At 39.9% G+C, this 20,403-nt stretch overlaps 6 protein-coding genes across 7 annotated transcripts; 2 read left to right on the plus strand and 4 right to left on the minus strand.

Moving 5' to 3' along the window:
* The first annotated feature begins 146 nt into the window (after positions 1 to 146).
* Positions 147 to 835, plus strand: LOC117614744. The gene has a single exon (XM_034343641.1). The coding sequence runs from the start codon at positions 243 to 245 to the stop codon at positions 702 to 704; it is 462 nt and encodes a 153-aa protein (XP_034199532.1). The 5' UTR covers positions 147 to 242; the 3' UTR covers positions 705 to 835.
* A 1,120-nt stretch (positions 836 to 1,955) lies between these two features.
* LOC117615379 (probable prolyl 4-hydroxylase 3) lies at positions 1,956 to 5,086 on the plus strand. Its single transcript, XM_034344450.1, has 7 exons — positions 1,956 to 2,315; positions 2,416 to 2,500; positions 2,871 to 2,968; positions 3,074 to 3,171; positions 3,948 to 4,077; positions 4,181 to 4,368; positions 4,581 to 5,086. The coding sequence occupies exons 1-7, from the start codon at positions 2,089 to 2,091 to the stop codon at positions 4,652 to 4,654; spliced, it is 900 nt and encodes a 299-aa protein (XP_034200341.1). The 5' UTR covers positions 1,956 to 2,088; the 3' UTR covers positions 4,655 to 5,086.
* Positions 5,087 to 5,208: 122 nt separating this feature from the next.
* LOC117614521 (pentatricopeptide repeat-containing protein At1g20230) lies at positions 5,209 to 8,218 on the minus strand. The gene is made up of 3 exons (XM_034343361.1): positions 5,827 to 8,218; positions 5,578 to 5,742; positions 5,209 to 5,479 (listed from the first exon to the last, which is right to left on the minus strand). The coding sequence occupies exon 1, from the start codon at positions 8,211 to 8,213 to the stop codon at positions 5,943 to 5,945; it is 2,271 nt and encodes a 756-aa protein (XP_034199252.1). The 5' UTR covers positions 8,214 to 8,218; the 3' UTR covers positions 5,209 to 5,479; positions 5,578 to 5,742; positions 5,827 to 5,942.
* Positions 8,219 to 8,461: 243 nt separating this feature from the next.
* LOC117634035 (calcium-dependent protein kinase 29) lies at positions 8,462 to 12,116 on the minus strand. The gene is made up of 8 exons (XM_034367939.1): positions 11,181 to 12,116; positions 10,091 to 10,234; positions 9,802 to 9,954; positions 9,550 to 9,665; positions 9,285 to 9,452; positions 9,051 to 9,178; positions 8,794 to 8,893; positions 8,462 to 8,722 (listed from the first exon to the last, which is right to left on the minus strand). The coding sequence occupies exons 1-8, from the start codon at positions 11,896 to 11,898 to the stop codon at positions 8,645 to 8,647; spliced, it is 1,605 nt and encodes a 534-aa protein (XP_034223830.1). The 5' UTR covers positions 11,899 to 12,116; the 3' UTR covers positions 8,462 to 8,644.
* Positions 12,117 to 12,858: 742 nt separating this feature from the next.
* Positions 12,859 to 16,890, minus strand: LOC117635209 (probable nucleoredoxin 2). Of its 2 annotated transcripts, none has more exons than XM_034369566.1 (4): positions 16,741 to 16,890; positions 16,308 to 16,477; positions 13,781 to 14,275; positions 12,859 to 13,683 (listed from the first exon to the last, which is right to left on the minus strand). In XM_034369566.1, the coding sequence occupies exons 1-4, from the start codon at positions 16,874 to 16,876 to the stop codon at positions 13,051 to 13,053; spliced, it is 1,434 nt and encodes a 477-aa protein (XP_034225457.1). In that variant the 5' UTR covers positions 16,877 to 16,890; the 3' UTR covers positions 12,859 to 13,050. The 2 variants fall into 2 exon arrangements, with proteins under 2 accessions (XP_034225457.1, XP_034225451.1); XM_034369560.1 differs by having other exon boundaries at positions 16,726 to 16,890.
* A 2,254-nt stretch (positions 16,891 to 19,144) lies between these two features.
* LOC117615170 (E3 ubiquitin-protein ligase ATL23) lies at positions 19,145 to 20,051 on the minus strand. The gene has a single exon (XM_034344197.1). It carries the CDS (start codon positions 19,763 to 19,765, stop codon positions 19,352 to 19,354), a length of 414 nt encoding a protein of 137 aa, XP_034200088.1. The 5' UTR covers positions 19,766 to 20,051; the 3' UTR covers positions 19,145 to 19,351.
* Between the last annotated feature and the right edge of the window lie 352 nt (positions 20,052 to 20,403).

The following is a 20,403-nucleotide window of genomic DNA, read 5'->3' on the forward strand; positions in this document are numbered from 1 at the left end:
TCTCGTTAAGTAAATGAAAAAAAACATCTTGGTACAATCCGTTTAACAAATTGAAAACGACTGTACCCATAACGTCGTTCTTGTGTGTATTGGACAAACCACACAATTTCCCCAATTTCCAAAGTTTATTATAAGCCCATCTGATTTACCAGGCCCTTAGGCCCACCTTATATTTTCATTCTTTATTCTATTCTGTCTCATGTTTGGCATCTCTGTGCGACCAAACCGCCGAGAGAGATGCGATGACGACGAGTCCACAGAAATGGCGAATCCCTCTAAGGCTCATCAAGCGCTACGACATCGTTTTTAGTTGTAGCCGGCGCCTATTGCACGAAGGCCCGGACACCATCGAGGAGCTTCTAGACAGGCACATAGTGAAGAAAGAGAAACACCTCGACGATGAGGAGGAGGAGTTGCTGAACCGCCGGCGGCTCACCAGCACTCGGCGGGAGGCACTGGGCCTGTATCGTGACATTATCAGGGCGACTCGGTTCTTCATGTGGCCGGACTCTCGGGGCGTGCTTTGGAGAGATGTCCTGAGAGAGAACGCGAGGAAGGAGTTCGAGGAGGCCCGGTTCGAGACGGATCCGGAAATTATTACCCGATTGCTCATCGGTGGGCATGATGCTGTGCAGTCGGCTATAGATAAGCTCGCCGAGAAGCAGAGGCAGCAGATTCAGAAGGAGCGAGGCGGTGGAGATTAAGCGTAAACGGTTTGATTTATTTTCCTTTGTTGTTGTTGTAACTTGTAAAGATGTGTTTGGGTATGTAATGCCATCTTGTGTGATATTTTTCCAATCCTTAAATAACGAATTCACAAAAATTTGTTATGAGATGCTCAAATTTTGTTTTTTTTCAAATAGCTACAATGCTCAGATTTGGTTTGGTATTTGCTTCGTGTTTGGTATTCCATAATTCCATTTTGCTGATGTACCATAGCATAGCTGCAATATTCATTGACAAATTATATTTAGCTTTCTTGTATGAGGGCGCGAATAACCAATCACTAGTGCTCAAGGTTGCCTTGAAGAGGGAATTAGATGTCCAACCAACCATATGCAATGAAAGACACAAATAGAACAAATCTTGTTGGTTGAAGTAATTATACAGTCAACACAAGAGGCTGTTGTTATGAACAACATAGGTGATACTCGTACTAGTGATTATTGCTCAGGGCTGCTGAGATCCATTTGGATTTGGAAATTGGAAGGTCAGAAATGAAGCATGAAAGATTGTAAGAGACTTGAGGGCACTTCAGTCCTCAGGTGGGTGTGGTTGCTGAAGTCATGGATTTCTTAGATTCTGGTTTTCTTTTGTGTCAGCATGAACCCCTATTCCCGAATACGAAATCTATGACAAGGAAGAAAGGATTCAAAAATGGTGTTTTCCTTATGGAGGCAGAAGGTGGAAGATTGCCCTTGCCACCCCCTTTCTTAGGGTGGTGTTAGTGCTGCGGTGGTGATCAAACTTGTTTATAGAGAAGGGAACTTTGCTGTCAATGACTTGGCTAGCTTTGGATTAAAGTTACCACTGTTTTCTCATGGGTGTTACAACTTGCAAGGCTGTGGTGAATTGTTTGTCAGGGCCCATTTCACATTAAAACAAACATGTTTGACCCAAATTTCAATTTCAGTACATTTTTAGGTTTAGATAGAATTGTGACTAGAAATCTAGAAAGAAAGAAGAGAAGAGAGAGATTAATGACTTGAACAATAGCTGAGAGTGGTTACAACTTACAAACAAAGACGACTTGAAAACTCTAGGATTTTGCTGAGAGTCATAACCAGTGTGCAGCCCACAACACCACTCCTAAAGCTGGAAAATAAAACCACGACCTATGAGATTACTATCGTACCCATAAATTGCGTGCCGAAAGTAAAAATATCTCGTCATTCCGAATTAGGACAAGGATAATTTCGTCAAATAGTCTGTCAATAGAAAATTCTGGAACCTATAAATAACGCACACGTTTCAAAAGTGACTTCAACGCTCTCTTGACACCCATCTTCCCCAGTGAGATTCTGAAAGCTCTGTTTCTCAGAGAGCCATCAAGAAATTATAAATTAAATACTCGTTGCTCGTTGTTGCATGAGAATTACGGTTGGGTTTCGAGCTCATTCAACAATGGCGAAGGGTAGGTATGGTCGGTTGCAGAGCAAAAAATGGTCGACGTTCACGCTCGTCTTGTCGATGCTATTCATGCTAATAGTGGTGCTGCTCATGCTTCTGGCTTTTGGAATCGTTTCCCTTCCGGTTATCACCGACGAATCTTCACCTAACGATCTCAGTTCCTTTAGGCGCAGCACCGTTGAGAGGTACTGGTTTCGCTCATAAGTCTCCGGTCGCGATGAATTTGATCTGCTTGGAATTTCAGTTTTTTTTTTTTAATTAAAAATTTTTAATTATATTTCTCAGAACCGATGGATTCGGGGAGAGAGAAGATCAGTGGACAGAAGTGATTTCTTGGGAGCCGAGAGCTTTCATATATCACAATTTCTTGGTTAGTTTCCTCATTTTTGTTTTGTCTTTTTCTTTTTATTATTTTATCCGCTCTATGCGAATTAGGCTATGGCTGGGCCTTTATTTATTTAATTTATTTGCCATCGCTGGTGTTTCTGTTCATGGTGAGCATGAATGGCATTGGTCATTCGATTTTAGCAATGAAGATGAGGTGTAATGCATCATCACTGATATTGAGAGAGGTCTACGCCTCTGCGTTGCGTGTATAAATGTGATTCGTTTTTTCATTTTTTTTCCTTCTTTTGAATGGAGGAGGGAACCTGTGGTTAATTCATCCATATGAGTGTTGAATAAATTGTTTGGTTATTGTCCGAGAACGTTAATTCTTCCCGATGTCTTATGTGTAACAGTCCAAGGAAGAATGTGACTACTTAATAAATCTTGCTAAACCTGATATGGTAAAGTCAACTGTTGTCGATAGCAAGACTGGGAAGAGCAAAGATAGTAGGTAAAGGGTTTCTATGCATTTGATCTCATCCCTACAAATATTAATGTAGTCTATGATACCCTAGAAATTTCTTTCCATACCCTAGAAATCCTTCTCTGCATGCAGGGTGCGCACAAGCTCTGGAATGTTTCTGAAGAGGGGACGTGATAAAATAGTTAGCGATATTGAGAAGAGAATAGCAGACTTCACTTTCATTCCTGTAGGTATGTGACTGCTAGAGTAGATAGATAACTAGAACATTGTGTTTCTTTCAGTCCAGATTTTCTTTTTTCTCAAATATGATTATTTGGACGGTGCCTTGTATTGTGGCACCTCTCTTTTGAATCAAATGCCTTTCTTATCACAGAAATTTTAAGAGGAAAAAGAATTCACACAGGTGGCGTCTATGATGTAGCTGATGGTTGTGAGAGGCATTTAACATGTCTGTGAGCCAAGCTAGATAAAAGAGTTTTGGATTAGATCATTAGTAGTATCATCCACAGTGCTTTATAAATATGTGTCGAGATGAATATTAAGCTTAAATGTCACTTGGGAATCATAATTCTCTACAACTCCACTATCTTTTTAAGTATTGGAGGTCTCATATTCACTTATTGTAGGGGGTTCTATCATAGATCTATAGATTCTATACTGATCCTGTGTTTTGTTTAATTAAAATGAACCACAAAAGCTTTGTCGAGCTTCTTTTAGGCCTGGGTGGTTGGAATGCTACTCAACCCAACCAAACCTTAGCCCTGACTCTGTCTTTTAATAAAAATTCAAATTGCATGACTGTGATGGAGTCTTACAAATATAATAAGATTGTTCAACAATTCTGAAATACATATTCAGATATGCAGTAATTCTTTTGTTCTTTTTTCTGCCTATGTGATTGCATGAACTCTTTCCTTTTCTCCTAGTTGTGTGTATATCCATTTGTCTGTTATATCTCAGTGTGAGGCATGATCTGCTGATTTTTTATCCGACATACAATTTTCAGAGCATGGAGAAGGACTTCAGATTCTCCACTATGAAGTTGGGCAGAAATATGATGCACATTTTGATTACTTCCTGGATGAGTTCAACACCAAGAATGGGGGCCAACGGATTGCCACTCTTCTGATGTATCTGTAAGACGGTTTCTCCCTTACGATATGTTCAATATATTTACTACAATAACTGGTTTTCTCAGTGTTCTCTTTCCCTCTATCATTTCTTATGCCATTGATTCAGGTCAGATGTTGAAGAAGGCGGTGAGACAGTGTTTCCTGCTGCAAAGGGGAGTTTCAATTCTGTGCGATGGTGGAATGAATTATCTGAATGTGGTAAACAGGGACTTTCGGTGAAACCTAAAATGGGGGATGCATTACTTTTCTGGAGCATGAGGCCTGATGCTAGTCTAGACCCATCAAGTTTGCACGGTTAGCCATTTTGAACATTCTCCATTGGCGAAAATCTATTGTCGTTGAGCATTGGTTTTGCAGTGTCAACTCTTTAAGTAGCAAAGTTTGCATGCATTTAAGACGAATATGATGTGGCCTGGCCTTTGTTGCAATGTTAACTCTCTGTTTTTGGTCATTCAATTTCAGCGTATGATGTACGTGATTTTGATTCATGTTATGGTTTGTTGTAGGTGGATGCCCTGTGATAAGGGGCAACAAGTGGTCATCTACAAAGTGGATGCATATTGAAGAGTACAAAGTCTAAGGCATTATATTTGGCAGGAAATGAGGAGAGAGTTGTGTCGATGCAGGCGGTTTCACTTTCACTGACAAATGAAATGCAGCCAGACGCACTACAGTTAGAATGGTCTAACCCCGCATTCTCTTGATTTGCTGGTCTAACCAGCACTCAGTTTAGGGGATGTCCTTCCGCAACTGATATCATTGAGAGAACAGTGTAAGTTAACAAAATAATAGGATTTTATACCTTTGAGAGAACACAGAAAGTTGCCCAAATAACGATTTTTTATTGGGCGGAAAGATATAGTTACAAATTTTTTTGAACCTTTACAATGTTCTCATTATTTTTCTCGGTGCTCAGTTTTTAAATTCTTTCCCGTACTACAGGCTGGTGTGAGGGATTATTTATTATTCATTTTAATATCCGAGTTTCTATTGAAATCCTAGTTTAAACGGATTCCGGGCGTGCAATTATCCGCATTTCATTACGTCTATCTACCATTAAATTACGATACTTACCCAATACCCGCATTTCAATTTTCAACCAACAAATGGAATCAATTTCCACATTTTATTCAGTAACTAAACACAACTCTTTAGATTATTATCTTGTTGATTAAAGAATTGCGAGTAGGGTTGTGCGCAATTTATCGACATGTGAGATGAGGAACCTTTGGAACAAGCCCAGCCCATCCAACAAGAAGACAGCAGAATACCTTTTCGACATCATGCGACAATCTTACGCCCGCCCTAAGTTGTTGCCTCACACTACTGTAACTGTTAATGTTATCACACTGCCTCTTTTTTATGCCAAATTGTCCAAGAGATGCAATCATTCTTGAAAATAAGGCTGCACAAGGGAAAAAAAACACATTCATATAAGTCAAGGTGCAATATCATTCACATTTACCATGAACTCAATCAGACAAACGAAGCTACATGAGGTACCTCAAAATGAGACTCATCCATAACTTCCCATTCTTGTATGCTGTCCTAGTTCCACAATGTGCAAGAGAGGAGGATTTTCCACCCCTTTTATCCTTATATTTTGAGGCCAAAATTAGTGATAAGCTTGGTTTCTTTTAGCACGGCAAGAGAAAAAGGGAGCAAAACCTACAAACGGAAACCAGTACGCATTGCGTTACAACATTGTGAAGAACCATAATAGAAGTATGTAAGCTAAGTTTAGTTCCTCACCTTAAGGTTCACTGTGATTGCATACTTTGTCTCAGCAATGTGCTCTATACTTAATGGCTTGAAGAATAAACTTCACTCTTTTGAAGAGTAAGCCCCTAGTCAGCCATGCTGATAATTCACCAATAATCCTCACAAGAACAAACTCCATCTTTAAAATGATGAAAGAGATTAGTGTCTCTGACTGAAATCTCTCTTCCTTCAAAGCTGGAGATGAATTTTATAACAGCATGGCAATCACCACAGATCCTGAGGTTCTTAATTACCCTAAGGGAAGACCCTGGAGGAGTGTTCAGAAGCCCTAACACCACAGCCAACTTTTCACTGTGTCCACACAAAATCTGCTCCTTGTCCTGTTCCTCCACATCTTGCAATACAAAGTGGGTATTGGGGAAGTGTCCTAATTTCTTCATCTCCGAGCTCAATTCATTCAACTTCTCAATAATTTGGTTCATTTGAGGATGCGCTTTGTCTCCTGCAAGAAGCATGTGCACTTTATTCTTGACTTCAATCCAACTGCACCCAGGGTTCTTCCTCAAACCAAGACTCTTCATTTTATCCCTCACTTTATCTACTTCACTCCACATGCCCTTGGAAGCATAAATATTTGACAGAAGAATGTAGTTCCCAGGATTTTTTGGTTCCAAATTGAAGAGCTTCTTTGCGACATACTTGCCTAGAGTCACATTACTGTGAACTCTACAAGAACTCAGTAAAGCTCCCCAAACACAAGCATCTGGTTCAAATGGCATTTGCTTGATCATGGAATAAGCTTCTTCAAGTTTTCCAGAACGACTAAGAAGTGTCACCATACAAGCATAATGCTCCACTCTAGCTTCTAGACCATGTTCCCTTGACATGCTATTAAAATAATACCATCCTTCGTCTGTTAAACCTTTCTGGCTGCACGCAGACAATACACAGGTAAAACTGATAAAATCAGGCTTCTGACCACTCCTCTGCATCAAACGGAACACCTCCATAGTTTCATTAGCCTTTCCATGCATTGCATATCCGCCCATAACAGCATTCCAGCAAACCAAATTTCTGGTGGGCATTTCATCAAAACAAAGCCGAGACAAACGGATTTTTCCGCATTTTGCGTACATATCAATCAATGAACTACCCACATACACATCATTAGAGATCCCCCTCCTGAGGGAAAAACAGTGGGCCGCCTTCCCATGCATCAAGGCTGCAATATTGCCACAAGCTGGAAGCAAGCAAGGGATGGTCACAGAGTTTGGCTCCACACCCTCAACCTGCATCTCTCTAAAAAGCTCCAAAGCCTCCATATCCTTCCCATTTTGGGAACAACTAGCAATTATGGATGTCCAAGACACAATATTCAGTTCCATCCCTTGGTCCTTAAATTGCCTGAATACCTTCAGTGCATTGTCAACAAGACCATTTCGGGAAAGCCCCGTAACTAGAGCATTGCAAGCACCAACATCCATTTGATCCATTTCATGAAAAACTTGTGACGTCTCAAATGAGCAGGCACACTTTCCATACATATCAATAAGTGCACTGACGACACACTTGTCCGACCCAAGTCCCTGCTTGACCACATAGCCATGAATCTGAATCCCCATGCCCAAATCCTCCAAGTGTCCTACAGCAGGAAGAGCACTAGAAATACTAGACCCATCAGGTTGAAAACCTTCTGAATGCATCTTCTGTAACACAGCAACTGTATCGGCATATAACTTACTCTGATTAAAACCCGCAATCATCCCATTCCACAAGACTACATTGGGTTCCAAACACATACCCCTCATCTCAGATAAGAGTTGCATTGCCTCATCTACGTATCCACGGCGAGAGTAGCCAGAAATCAAAGCACTGCAAATAATCACATCCCGTTGAGGCACTCTATCAAAAAGCTTGCGGGCATCTCTTATTTGGTCACATTTAATATACATGTGTACCAAAGAGGACTGCACAAACGAATCCGAAGCAAGCCCAGATACAGACGCGATGGCATGAACCTGTTTCCCGGCTTTCGAAGCCGGAAGTCCAGCGCAGGCTTTGACGACACTAGGGAAGAGAAAACTATCCGGCACGAGGCCTCGAGATAGCATTTGAGAAAACAGACCGAGTGCATGGCCAAACTGGTTGAGCTTTGCAAAAGCGTGAATGAGGGTAGAGTAGGAGAACAAGTTGGGCTCTGAAATCGAATCGAGAACGAAGTTTGCGTCGTCAAAACAGAGATTGTTGGCGTAGAGAGAGAGGAGCTTGGTGGTGAGATTGGTATCACTGGAGAGGCCAGTCTTGAGTATCTGGGCATGGGCTTGACGTGCCTGTGATAAAGAAGCTGTGAAGGGATTTAGAAATTGGAGGATAGTTTGATGCAAATGGTCCAACAGATTCAGAGGTTGCCTTGTCATGGTTTCTCTGCAGCGACTTCCCTCCAAAAGAGTCGACAACGGAGGCTTCGTTGAACCATATTACTCGTTACCTAGCGACATGTCGTTTTGGATTTGTATCTTAAATTTTTACTTTTAGTCTCATTAGATAGCAAATGAAAATAGTTAGATGTACAAATTCAATGAAAATAGTTTCTTGCAAGGCAATATTTTAATCTGAAATTGGATATATAGTTATTGTTATTAATTTATTGATGTCGTACATGATATATAATAACAGGTTGATTTTATTTATAGACATTGATGAGTTACAAGTAGAAGTGAGGTAATGGCGCCAAAGCCTACAACAGAGAGGCAGGCAGAAGCAAGAAGTTGGAACTATTGCCTTGCCATTGGAAGTTTTTTTATTTGTATATGGATGGATTGGGGTTACAAATCAGTAAAACTCGAATCTATCTTAGTTTATCATCAGAATCTTGAACTCCCCGTCTCATCATGGCCACAAACTCCTCGTAGTTGATTCTCCCATCCTGCAAAATTTAAATCAGTTAGTATTCAGTCAATTTCAGAGAAACACACAACAGAAACAGAAGGGAATTACTTTATCAGTATCCACATCATCAATGATTTCATCTATAGTAGCATCATCCCCCATCCCATATTGAGTCATTGCTTGTCTTAGCTCATCTCTTGTGATAAACCTGCCAAGCTCAAACCCGAAGTAGAATGAGTTGATCGTCGCCGCACATAAACATGATTAAAAGTTCGAATAATCATCACTCCTCACGGACGTTGAAGTCATTTATAGATTAATAGATCTCACATGAACGATGAGTTGTAGAAAACTAGTAAACTAACCCGCTCTGATCCTTGTCAAAGAACTGGAAAGCCTTGTACAAGTTTTCTTCCTTCTCCAGTTTATGGCGATGCATGGTAGCAGTGATGAATTCAGTGTAATCAATAGTCCCATTCTTGTCAATGTCAGCCTAACCACAAAAGCAAAACCAAATAAAAAAATGTAACTAGATAATGTTGAGGGAAAGTCAACTGATCAAAAAGCTGAGCATGAGGATAGATTTTTCAAGTACTGACAGCATCCATCAGCTGTTTTATTTCTGTTTCACTAAGCTTAGATCCCAGCCTTGTCAATCCAGTTTTAAGTTCCTCAAATGTGATGCTGCCACTTCCATCTGTGTCTATGTTGTTGAACATTTGTTTCAGGCCATGAATTTCTTCTTCTGAAAGGTTTTCTGCTATTACCTACAAGGAAAAGAAGGCATCCAGGAAAAGCTATCAGCTTCTGAAAATTACAAAAATAGCAAATTTGGAGGAAGAATTGATGGTTAAGATCAGTTACCATCAGAGCAAGTTTCTTCAGCTTGTTCATTGCTCTGAACTGCTTCATCCTAATTAGAACAGCACTGTCAATTGGTTTGTCAGAGGCTTCACCATCTTTCGTCATCCATGGATGTTCTGGTTAAAATACACACAATGTAAATGACATGAATGGATGACTTTCCCAATCAATTCAGTGCTCCACATCAAGGATGAACCCTAGATTGACTCAAGTTAGCTGTCAACAACAGGACACAAGCAATTATGCACTTACCAAGAACTTCAGCAGCTGTAATTCTTTTCTTAGCGTCTCTTGTTAACATTTTCTTGATGAGATCCTTTGCAGAATCAGAGATAGAAGGCCATGGGGAACTTTGCAAGTCAAGTTTGGCTTGCATAATTGCTTCAAATATCCCCTTTTCAGTCTCTAAAACAGAATTTGTGCACACAGAACAGATCAAAAGAGTAGAATTAAGATTAAAAACAAACTGTAAATAATTAACATCGGTTGATGAAACGCACACAGAGAGCAGCATAAAATGAAGCCATGCAAGTTTACCTACCAGCCCAAAAGGGAGGCGCTCCAGCTAGAAGAATATATAAAATGACTCCAGCACTCCACACATCTATCTCCTTCCCATAATTTCGCTCCAACACTTCCGGGGCCACATAGTAGGCACTCCCAACAATGTCTCTGTACACTTTCCCTGCAGAGAATTGCTTACCAAGTTATTCCGATCATTAAATATATTTGTGTTGAGTGTTTCTTCATGCAACCGAAAAAACTAAATATATACCCTGCTCTATTATAAGTTAAACAACTAGGGCTCTAAAATTCTCGTGTTTTCTGGTATTAGATATCAAGTATCATAGTAGTTTTAGTCAGTGCTCAGTAGTGTTTGATAGTGCCTCCCTCGGACAAACACACTTGTGTGGAACGGGATAGTACTGTTATGCAATCTCATACTAATTACACTATGTCACATGTGATAACTTTTTCACTTGGCATACCGAGATTGGCCGGTTCTATCCCATTTTCACATAAGTTTTGCCAAAATTAAAAAGAAGAAGGGAAAAAACTCATATACACAAGTACCATGGAGACTTAAACTTAAGACTACTTGAGAGCAAACAAATACCTGAATTCAACTAACACCCCATTAAACAGTGTTTCATTCACTAACACTCCATTAAACAGTGTTTCATTCACTATGCCTAATCTAGTCATGATGTGATGCGCCACATATTGCGTTTGTTTTCTTTGTTCTGTTTGTCTTCTTCCTTTTAATTACAATTGTTGACTTGGTTGACCTGTCTGTCGCATTCATCATTGACTTGGTCTTGTCGACCCACAATGGCATCAAGTCTCTTCTACACTACGCACCTTTTTTAAACTAGCAATCATACTTACGATTTTTCTGGATAATTATTCTTCATCCTTAAAGCAACAACTATGATTGATTCTTCAAATTCAGTGAAAACCAGATACTGCAGTACTAAAAAAGTTCAAATTATAAAATCATTGAAAAAACTAATTAAATAACGCAAATAAGAACACTCAACTAAGTTGCAGAAATAAGCCAGGCTAGAAATCGAAACAAAGACAAGGAAGACAGAAAGATATGGGCCTCAGAGTAATTAGTAAATAATTACCTTGCTCAATGAAGACAGAGAGTCCAAAATCGATGGCTTTAAGAGGGGCATTCTCTTCCTTACTGACCAGCAAGAAATTCTCAGGCTTGAGGTCTCTATGCATCACCCCCATGAAGTGACACACATGAACCACATTCACAATCTGTCTGAAAATCTGAGCGGCTTGACGCTCAGAGTAGCTCCCTTTGGCAGTAATCCGATCAAAAAGCTCACCGCCGGAGCACAACTCCATGACCAAATGCAGATTCTGCTTGTCCTCATAAGCACCCTTGAATTCCACAATGTTGGGTTGCCCTGTGAGATGCTGAAGTATCATAATCTCCCTCCTGACATCGTCAATGTCCTTGCTGGTCGAGAGCTTTCGCCTTGATATGGACTTGCAGGCGTACCTTTTGCCCGTGGTCTTCTCTGTGCAAAGACGAGTGACACCAAACTGACCCCTTCCCAGCTCCTTTTCAAGGGTGTAGAAGATGTTTATGTCCACGTATGGCCTGCCCAGAATGGGTCCAATCTGAGTTTGAGATGACGAAGGGGTCTTGCCAAAAAAATTGCCTGGATTATTATAAGCTGATGCATACGGGTTCGGTTTTGAAGAAGGGGTTGGCTTGTGCTGGGCATGGGTTTTATTGGATGTTTGCTGGTAGTGGGGAGGAGGTGAATCTGATGAGGAAGAGATTGGGATGTCATGGGATCGACATCTGGTGAAGCAGAGCCCCATTCTCCCTCTTGTGTATGTGTATGTGTATGTGTTGTGATGTGAGAGAGAGAGAGAGAGAGAGAGAGAGAGTTTGAGGCTTTTGGGTTTGTTTACAGGTTTTAACACGTCCAGGAGCAGAGCATATTTAGTTGTTTGCTTCTTGCGCTGCGATTTAATTTGTGCTTTGCTTTTCCCCGTTGGATTGTCCTGAGCATCATTCTTCGTCACTTCGCTTCACTTTTCGCCCGCGTACGCTTTACTTTGCAATGCCTAACAGAGACCTGCCCACCGTTACCAATTTTGTCTCTCGCTTCAGTCTTACGCAATTCATTTCACGCGTGCGTTTTCGATTTTATGGCTCCCTCTCCCTTCTCCCAAATTCTACTCTGCGCCGTTTTGATCCAACTTCTTCGTGGACTTGGATCTGAAAATGAAATTGAATTGAAGTTCTATGGCCCAATAAGCACTAGTTTACAATACCCAAATGTTGCCCATGGACTTCACAGAATTAAAGCCCAACAAGTGGCCCATAATATGAATTTTGTATATCATCCACTTTAAAATTGACTCTGATCTGGGCTAATACTGTGACCTTAAAAAAAAAAATGCAATGCTAGGCATGGAACAAGAATTCTATAGGACCTTTATACATGGTCCTTAGGTGAGGTCATATCTCTTAATTATTGGATTAAATTAGTTTGTCGTTTGATCAAATTAGTTAGCCTAATTCAATAATTGAAAGATAAGACATCACATAAAAGTCATATATAAAACCCTCACTATAAAATGACTTAGGCAGGGAAAGGCTAGGTATACCTTATTTGCATATTATCTTGTGTATCACCTCTCTTATAGAAAAGGAGGAGTCCACCAATACAATAGATCCAATAGATCCACCTCTCTTAGAGGTTATATGACTAGCATTTTTGTTAAAAAACAAAATCAAAAAAATCTTAAGAGAACACTTAAGAGATGTACTTGTGATCACACCCAAGAATTTCAGTGCCAATTAATTACTTGAGAAATGAGAACCACATTACATATATAAATGATTCATAGGGAATCCCAATCTCAAATCTTAATTAACAAACGAATATCAGAAATTATATAATACAGCTCAAGTTTAATTAGTAGCATTAGCACAAAGGCACGCACACACAACGCTTTACTGAATCACCTATTGCTACTGGCTGCAACAGTCAGAGTCACACATTTGGGGTGCACCTCATATCCACATTCAAGACATTGGTAAGCCCAACCTGATCCTTGTTCATCACAGTCACAGCATATAAAGGGTCCTCCTCCGTTGCCTTCCGATACCAAGTTAAGCTCGTGCCGGTGCCCTCCATGGTACACCGACCTAGGGAGGCTCTTAGCCTCCTCATCCATTTTTTTCTCCAGCAGTTCCAATTTTACCTCGGTGAAGGGATAGGCGTTTTCTTGGTACAAGTTGATGAGATTTCTACCCTGCTTGGTCACGGTTTTACCGTCAGGCCCTAAAATTACCAAACAAGGGATACCTTTGACATCAAAATGCTTGACAAGTTGTTTGACGTTTGGATCTCCAAAAGGCAACGCTAGCCATGGCATGGTGTCGAAGTAGGAGTCGAACGATGCTTGGTCACGATCACTGGACACAAATACTATCTCGAAGTCCTCTCCGTCTTGATCCCCATCTACCAGCATTTGCTCCTTAATCTTCTGGTGGATGGAGATCAGCCTAGGAGTAAAATTAACGCATGGACGGCACCAATGAGCTGAGAAGTAGAGTCCAATCGTTTTGCCTACTAATGAAGCAACAGGCACCTGCATGCACAAGATCAGAGACATAAATGCATATTATTATTATATACATAGGCAGTGGTTCTTGCATGACGCATGCATATATAGAAGGAAAAGTTACCTGTTCAGGCGTGGGGTGACCCAAAAGATTGTCTCTGTCGTGGTTTGTTAGTAAATTTGTCAAAGTTTGGTTCTCATGCCTCGCCCTCTCCTCATCTTGCAATTCTTCCAACCTTTGTTTTGTAAAAGGGAAGGCTTCCACCCCGTAGCGGTAAATAAGTTCAACTCCATCGCGCAGCGTAGCCTCGTCTTTATTATCGTTAGGATGTAAAATAACCAAGCTGGGGATGCCTTCTATGTCAAACCTACGGTTCAAAGCTTTCTTGGTGTCCAAATCAGAAAAGGGAATGGCCAACCATGGCATGCATGCATGGTAGATGTTAAAGGCATCCGCGTCTTCATCAGACGAGACGTACACAATCTCAAAATTAGACCCACTACTCTTGAGCTGCTCATAGATGCCAACCAGGACTTGGTTGAAGTTCCAGCATGGCGGGTACCAGTTGGCTGAGAAGTAGAGCCCTATGATCTTCCCCTCGAGATCACAAACTTTCACCTGCCACAAGCAAAACGCTTTTGAATCTTTACATATCTATAACTTGCTTTCCCTTTCTTTTTCATACTAATTAGAATTGAGAATATATACATTAAGGATAAGAACAATTGAATACGACCTTTTTTCTTTTGTTTCGAAAGACACATATATTCTTAAGAATTATTCCCAGGCCAAATATAAACCCGATTGAAGTGGATGAGATCAGTAACCATAATCAGATTAATGGACGGGAATATGGAGGGTTTGAATAATTCCGACAAGGGAACAGATGAGATCAGATCATCACGAGGTCAGTGGCGAAATAAGCCTAAGATTGCCAGCAGCACCGAATAGTTTCCCGAAACTTTTCCACCAAGGAACAGGATAGAGGCTCTAGAATCTACAAAAACTCGAAAGCGATGTTTCACCAAAAATACAAATGCATGAGTGCCAGTGGACCACGTGTTATACCAATAACGTGAATGTGGGACAAAATTGATATAATTAAGGTGCCACATGTCGATTTAGAATGGTTCTTCTCCATAGACAGCCAACGAGGCTGTTGCCCATCTTCCTCTGATTAAGACAGCAATTGGCATGTGCATCCCGTGACATCTACCATAGCTATAGATATAGTAGCATACCATCCGAGTTTACAATTAACTTTTCACTTTTAACCCTCAAATAGAAGACAAGATAAAAATTAATGAGAATCTACCGACAGTGAATTTTACACATAAAAAGTCGTTGGTTTTTTGCCCTATCTTTTCAGCCGTGGAAAATTACATTCTTTTAATTAAAAAGAAAAGTATAATGCATTAATTATACTCCAGGTGAGTGAGTGACTATCCGACCAAGAAAATTATACATCGCAAAAATCAAACATAGTTCAAAACCTTGTTTGTTTTTCATGTACTATTTCGGCCACCAACTTAAGACAGAAAATAAAAAAGGAGAACGAACAACCATGGAGAATGGGAACTACAATACAATCAGAACAAGTGAAAAATACTTTTACAACATTTGAATGGCATCAGAAAATTTACATGTTTGCGTTGTTTAATAACACATTTTCTGTTATTCATCATCAATATGCACTTACGTACACATTTGTTTCGCTTAGCTACCCATACATGATGAATAATAAACAACTATATTCAATCAAAATGTTCAACTCTCGGTGCCTTCAACCAAACCAAGGTTTATAATTCCCTTTTTCTTCTTTTCTTCTTTTGTTTTTCATCTCTTGGATTGTTAACGTTGCTAACTTTTGTTTATACATAAAATACCAAATAAAATAGGACTTAAGTACGTTATGTACACATATATATTACCCATAACCACGAACAATATGGATACTTGTTATAACTTATAAGATTAATAAGGTGTGTGTATGAGTTTAGTATGTTATGGTCTTTCTCAATAGAAAATGTCCTCCAACAAAAAAAAATTAATCAGGTACATATTCAAGATAAATCTGGTATTAATATCCAAGTTTGTCTATCATTATTGTGAATATGAATAAGTAACATATGTTGATGATTCAAGCTAGTTCAAGATAAATCTGCCACCCAAATCTAAATCTATCTCAACCTACCTCAAATAATCCTGGTTTTTTCATTTAAATTTTTAAAGATCTAGGGGGAAAATATATTGCAACTAACAATTATGGTAATATTTTATTTTAGAGAAATACTACGATATTTTATGCTTCTGAGAAATTGCACGATATTTCAGAATCATTCAATCGGATTGCATAAAATTGTTGCAAATTGCAACTAATAATTCTAGAAAGTTCCGTACATCCAATTTAATTAGTATATTTAATGAAATTTGTAGTTTTTATTCCAAAAACGAAATTCTATTACTCAGAAAGAAAATATCAACTATTTCATTACAAAAGTTCAATTAGTTAACGTTGTTCATCACAAATACTCAAGTTTACTTTTCTCTGAAACAACTTTTCCGGTGTAAAGGTCTTAACAGTAGTAGCTAGCTTTACAGAAATTCATATAGAGAGAGAGAGAGAGAGAGAGAGAGAGAGAGAGAGAACCTGATTTCCAGTTGGAGAAAGAAGAAAGTCACGATCTTTGGAGGCCAGGAGAGATGAAACTCTGGAGCTCGCGACGGTGTCGGTATTAGAAGCTGCAGCACCGTTGCTTACAGCTTGACAATCATGATTGATCTTCAGGTTCATGTCCTTCGTCATATATATCTCTTGAGCTACAAGACGCACAGAAGAGTACCGCAGGCTCTAATAAAATCCTAGAAACAAGCCTCCAGTGCGCTTAATATATTTCAAGGAAGAAGAACCTTATTCTTCTTACTCACCACGTCATTAAGTACATCGTATGCTAATTAATTCAGCCATATTCATATTCATATTCATACATACACACATACATACATCAAAACTCCAACACAAAGCATTCATCAATCTAAATCTCCCCAAGCCAAAAGACGCTAATTACCTACTTGCAGCGCACCTGGCAAAACTGATGCCTGTTCAATCACCACCGCAACTTTGTATCCAAACTTATCTGTCCCCACATTGAAAGGTGAACCCAAGCAAACCATAAGCTGCCACATGTTTAGGTAATTGTTTGGTCCATAGCATAGCATGCTAGGATGCTTTTTCTTTTCTATTATATATATCGTCATGTTATTTATATTTGGGTAATGGGTTGGCACTTGGCAACAATGCAGAGGCAAGGTCCGTGTAGTCATAAAGGACTTTGAATTGAAGGTCGTGATTTGTGAAAGCCATACCAACAGAGGGGGACACCTGTCTCTCTACTTTCTTTCCCACTTTCTCTTTTTCTCTTCCTTCAACTTCAACTATTCCTTCTTCCCTTTTCCTGGAAAATACGAGAGCCCTTTACCTTTTACGTTACCAGCTGCAATCCAACGGTGTCAACCAAACACTCAAACAAATAAGAGCAAAATCCCAATTCTGAAAAACGTCCAATAAATAAGAGTCAAATTTGGCTTGTAAGCCGATGAAATCTCCGTTTTACATCCGAGTTCGAAATCCTCACCCTCCTCTTATTTGGACGTTCAAAACGCAGGATAAGAGGTATCACGTGCAGCTATATGGGAAGTTCTTGGCTTGCTTTCAATAACCTATAATTATTTTAGAATATAAGCGGGTCCCACCAGAAGTTATCTTTTTAAACACCGATGCCACCTGTCTTTCCGCATTGCATTTGCATTGTTGTGACTTGTGACATTGTCGAAGCAAGAGAAAGCCAAAGTGACCATCTAATTAGATAAAGAGTTCGTGACCTGCAAGCCAGCGATTGTAGGCTCCGTGTCCTCTAAAGTTATGAACACGTGTCGTGAGGAAGTATTTCGGCTACACGCGTGTACTTTTATCAATTACTTGGAAAAAATAAAAGTATTAAAGAATGGGGAAAAGTTGTTCAGCTCAGGGCCCATGACCCAAGGTTGACTCACTCTTGTGGTGGGTTGCCGTTAATATTTTAACGGGTTTTGGAACAGCCGCCTTCCCACGTTTCGCGTGCGACTTTGGTTGGGTTACTTTACTTGGGTATATATAGGACTTGAATATTGCAGTGGGCTTTGGATTCTCCAGCTGAAAATGAAAATATATTGGGCTAAACCCAAGATATTTTTAATCGCACTCTAAATTTAGAGGCCCATCTGAATTTGTTGGTTTGGATCACCCTCCTTCAAATCCATAATCCAAATGAGCGTTGCCCTTTCATGGGGTGCAACTTGTAAGCTTTTTTACAATGTCAAATTAAAGACCCTCAAAATTAAGAATGAGACCAACTAAGAGTTGTTGTTGATCCGATTTCAATATTTTGATTCTTTTATTTAAATTTTCTGATTTATAGGTAATTTTTTGATTCATGACTTCTCCATTCGTAGTAAATAAACATGTCTTGAAGTTGATGTTTTATCACGTAGCAAAATATTTTACCACGTAGTAAACACGCATAGAAATCAAAATATGCCTTTAAGGAGATCGTCTCAATGATAGAGGGTGTATGAAATCTCCAAGTAATTAATTTGGAATAAACTGAACAATAAATCTAGAATGTAATAGTAACACGAACCATTTAGACAGCTAAGCACTCCACCATTGCCTACCTTTTCTGAGTCTTAAAGTTGATGTTTTATCACGTAGCAAACACGCATAGAAATCAAAATATGCTTTTAAGGAGATCCTCTCAATGATAGAGGGTGTATGAAATCTCCAAGTAATTAATTTGGAATAAACTGAACAATAAATCTAGAATGTAATAGGAACACGAACCATTTAGACAGCTAAGCACTCCACCATTGCCTACCTTTTCTGAGTATGCAAACTCAGCCCAATGGTTCCGGAGGAGTTGAGTACTCCTCTGTATCTCTATCTCACAGTATTTGGAAATTTGAGTAGAATTTTATTGTCTACTTAAATGAAAAGCTGTTCTCACACTAATAAGTGTTACAGCTGGAGTATATCAATTCCCTTTTGAACTCGAAACATACGCAGCTACCGAATTGCGATCTCATAAAATAATTTAGACACAAATTTAGACACGTAGCGTACAATCAAATCATTTGTGTTGGAAGAATTACAACTTTCAGGTCGGGGATTGAATGAATACTGCCAGCGCACCCAGCGCATGGACTTTGGGGTCGAACTGGTCAATTACCATTCACCAACCCACTGACGTGGCCAAACGCCGCACTCCCGTCAGAGATATGCTACTAGTAGTGTAGCGAGTTCATACTGGCAGTGTAACAGTCGTACAGCACAGCACAATCATAAGACCCAGCCCAGGTGACCCCACCCAACCTACCATTTTAATTCATGTTAACAAATTTTATTTCACTTTTTGTAGAAGAAGTCAGAAATTTTTAATAATATTAAAAAACAATATTAATAATTAATTAAGTTGATACATACAGTAGCAGTAGCAGGAGCAATCAAATAAACAAATTAAGTATTCGAGGCGATGAATATCACAGCATATTCCACAGTACCCTAGTGCATTAGTGGACATTTCATCACCCACGATCTGATGAAAACAGAGTTGCTTCTCTCTAATATCCTTTCTTCTCCTTTTCTTGTATCTTAATTAATTAGCAGGGATTTTCAGAACAAGTGACAGAGGACTGAGGAAGATCCTGATGAAGTTGGAGTTTGGCCCTACAAACTGGACAAAAGGAGTGCTTAGAAAGCCAGGTGTCGGCGCATAGCAGATGGAAAGCGTGATTGCAACCGGGAACCAGCCGAGCCACTTGCTCTCCCTCTATCTCGTCAAGACACACCGCGCACTCCGTCCTCTCCGCCGTCAGCTCTTTCCCTGTGATTTTAGGCAACTTGTCCAGTTCAGAGGCTGACAACCCCTTTTGCGAAACCTGCTTCACCGGCAACCGAACCTCGGGCTGCTCCTGGTTATTCGTAGCATACCATAACAGGCAGATGTACACTACGAAAACAGCGCTGATGGCCACGCTTGGTAGAAGCAGAGCCATAAACACCGAAACAAGCATTTCTTTTCTTTCTCAATGGATCAATTTATTTACGCCGGTATAGGGTGGCTGACTGGGCTAGTGGTGGTTGTGGAGAAGCTCAAGTGATGGGTACTGCACTCAACTGGTGGTGGTGTTAACTGCAAAACATATAGCCGAAAATAGGGTTTTGTAACCTTCTAGAAAACAAAACAAAACAGAAACAGAAAAATAAGTGAAAGCTGGGGAATTAAATATGATTGTTTAGGGAGACGGATCTGAGGTGGGAAAGTGAGGTGTTGCCGGGGTGGTTTACAGTAACCAAAGGTGACGTGTGTATCGGTTTTTTTGGGTGCGTAACGGCTCCATTTGGAAGGAGATCGATATCATGGATACCTCATTTCTCTTTCACTCATTTTCCTTGGCTGGCTCCCTCTTCACGCGTTTCGTATTTCGCAAGTTTTGGAAACTTTTCAAGACGGCGTGGGCCCTCATTATGTGCGCTGGGCCCTGCAACACACTTATCCCTGGTTTCGGCTTTCATTATCCACATACACTGCGGGCTACCCGATAGGCCCAAACTTAAAACTAATTGGATTTGATTTGAACGTTACCAACCCAATAGATTTTTCCGCATGGTTGCATTGGAAATCTTACCATCTAAATTATCCATAAACCAG

The sequence above is a fragment of the Prunus dulcis genome, chromosome 1, assembly GCF_902201215.1.
Source record: "Prunus dulcis chromosome 1, ALMONDv2, whole genome shotgun sequence".
NCBI lineage: Eukaryota > Viridiplantae > Streptophyta > Magnoliopsida > Rosales > Rosaceae > Prunus > Prunus dulcis.

Excerpts from the sequence above, each read along its gene's own strand:
- LOC117635209 (XM_034369560.1), bottom strand. The coding sequence starts at position 16,876 with ATGCTATGCTATGGACCAAACAATTACCTAAACATGTGGCAGCTTATG. Across the intron at positions 16,478-16,725 it reads GCCAGGTGCGCTGCAAGTAG|CTCAAGAGATATATATGACG; the intron begins GTAATTAGCGTC and ends TGCGTCTTGTAG. Across the intron at positions 14,276-16,307 it reads TTTCTCCAACTGGAAATCAG|GTGAAAGTTTGTGATCTCGA; the intron begins GTTCTCTCTCTC and ends TGCTTGTGGCAG.
- LOC117634035 (XM_034367939.1), bottom strand. The coding sequence starts at position 11,898 with ATGGGGCTCTGCTTCACCAGATGTCGATCCCATGACATCCCAATCTCT. Across the intron at positions 10,235-11,180 it reads CTCTGTCTTCATTGAGCAAG|GGAAAGTGTACAGAGACATT; the intron begins GTAATTATTTAC and ends AATTCTCTGCAG. Across the intron at positions 8,723-8,793 it reads ATGATGTGGATACTGATAAA|GATGGGAGAATCAACTACGA; the intron begins GTAATTCCCTTC and ends TAAATTTTGCAG.
- LOC117615379 (XM_034344450.1), top strand. The coding sequence starts at position 2,089 with ATGAGAATTACGGTTGGGTTTCGAGCTCATTCAACAATGGCGAAGGGT. Across the intron at positions 2,316-2,415 it reads AGGCGCAGCACCGTTGAGAG|AACCGATGGATTCGGGGAGA; the intron begins GTACTGGTTTCG and ends TATATTTCTCAG. Across the intron at positions 2,969-3,073 it reads GGGAAGAGCAAAGATAGTAG|GGTGCGCACAAGCTCTGGAA; the intron begins GTAAAGGGTTTC and ends CTCTGCATGCAG.
- LOC117614744 (XM_034343641.1), top strand. The coding sequence starts at position 243 with ATGACGACGAGTCCACAGAAATGGCGAATCCCTCTAAGGCTCATCAAG.
- LOC117615170 (XM_034344197.1), bottom strand. The coding sequence starts at position 19,765 with ATGCTTGTTTCGGTGTTTATGGCTCTGCTTCTACCAAGCGTGGCCATC.
- LOC117614521 (XM_034343361.1), bottom strand. The coding sequence starts at position 8,213 with ATGACAAGGCAACCTCTGAATCTGTTGGACCATTTGCATCAAACTATC.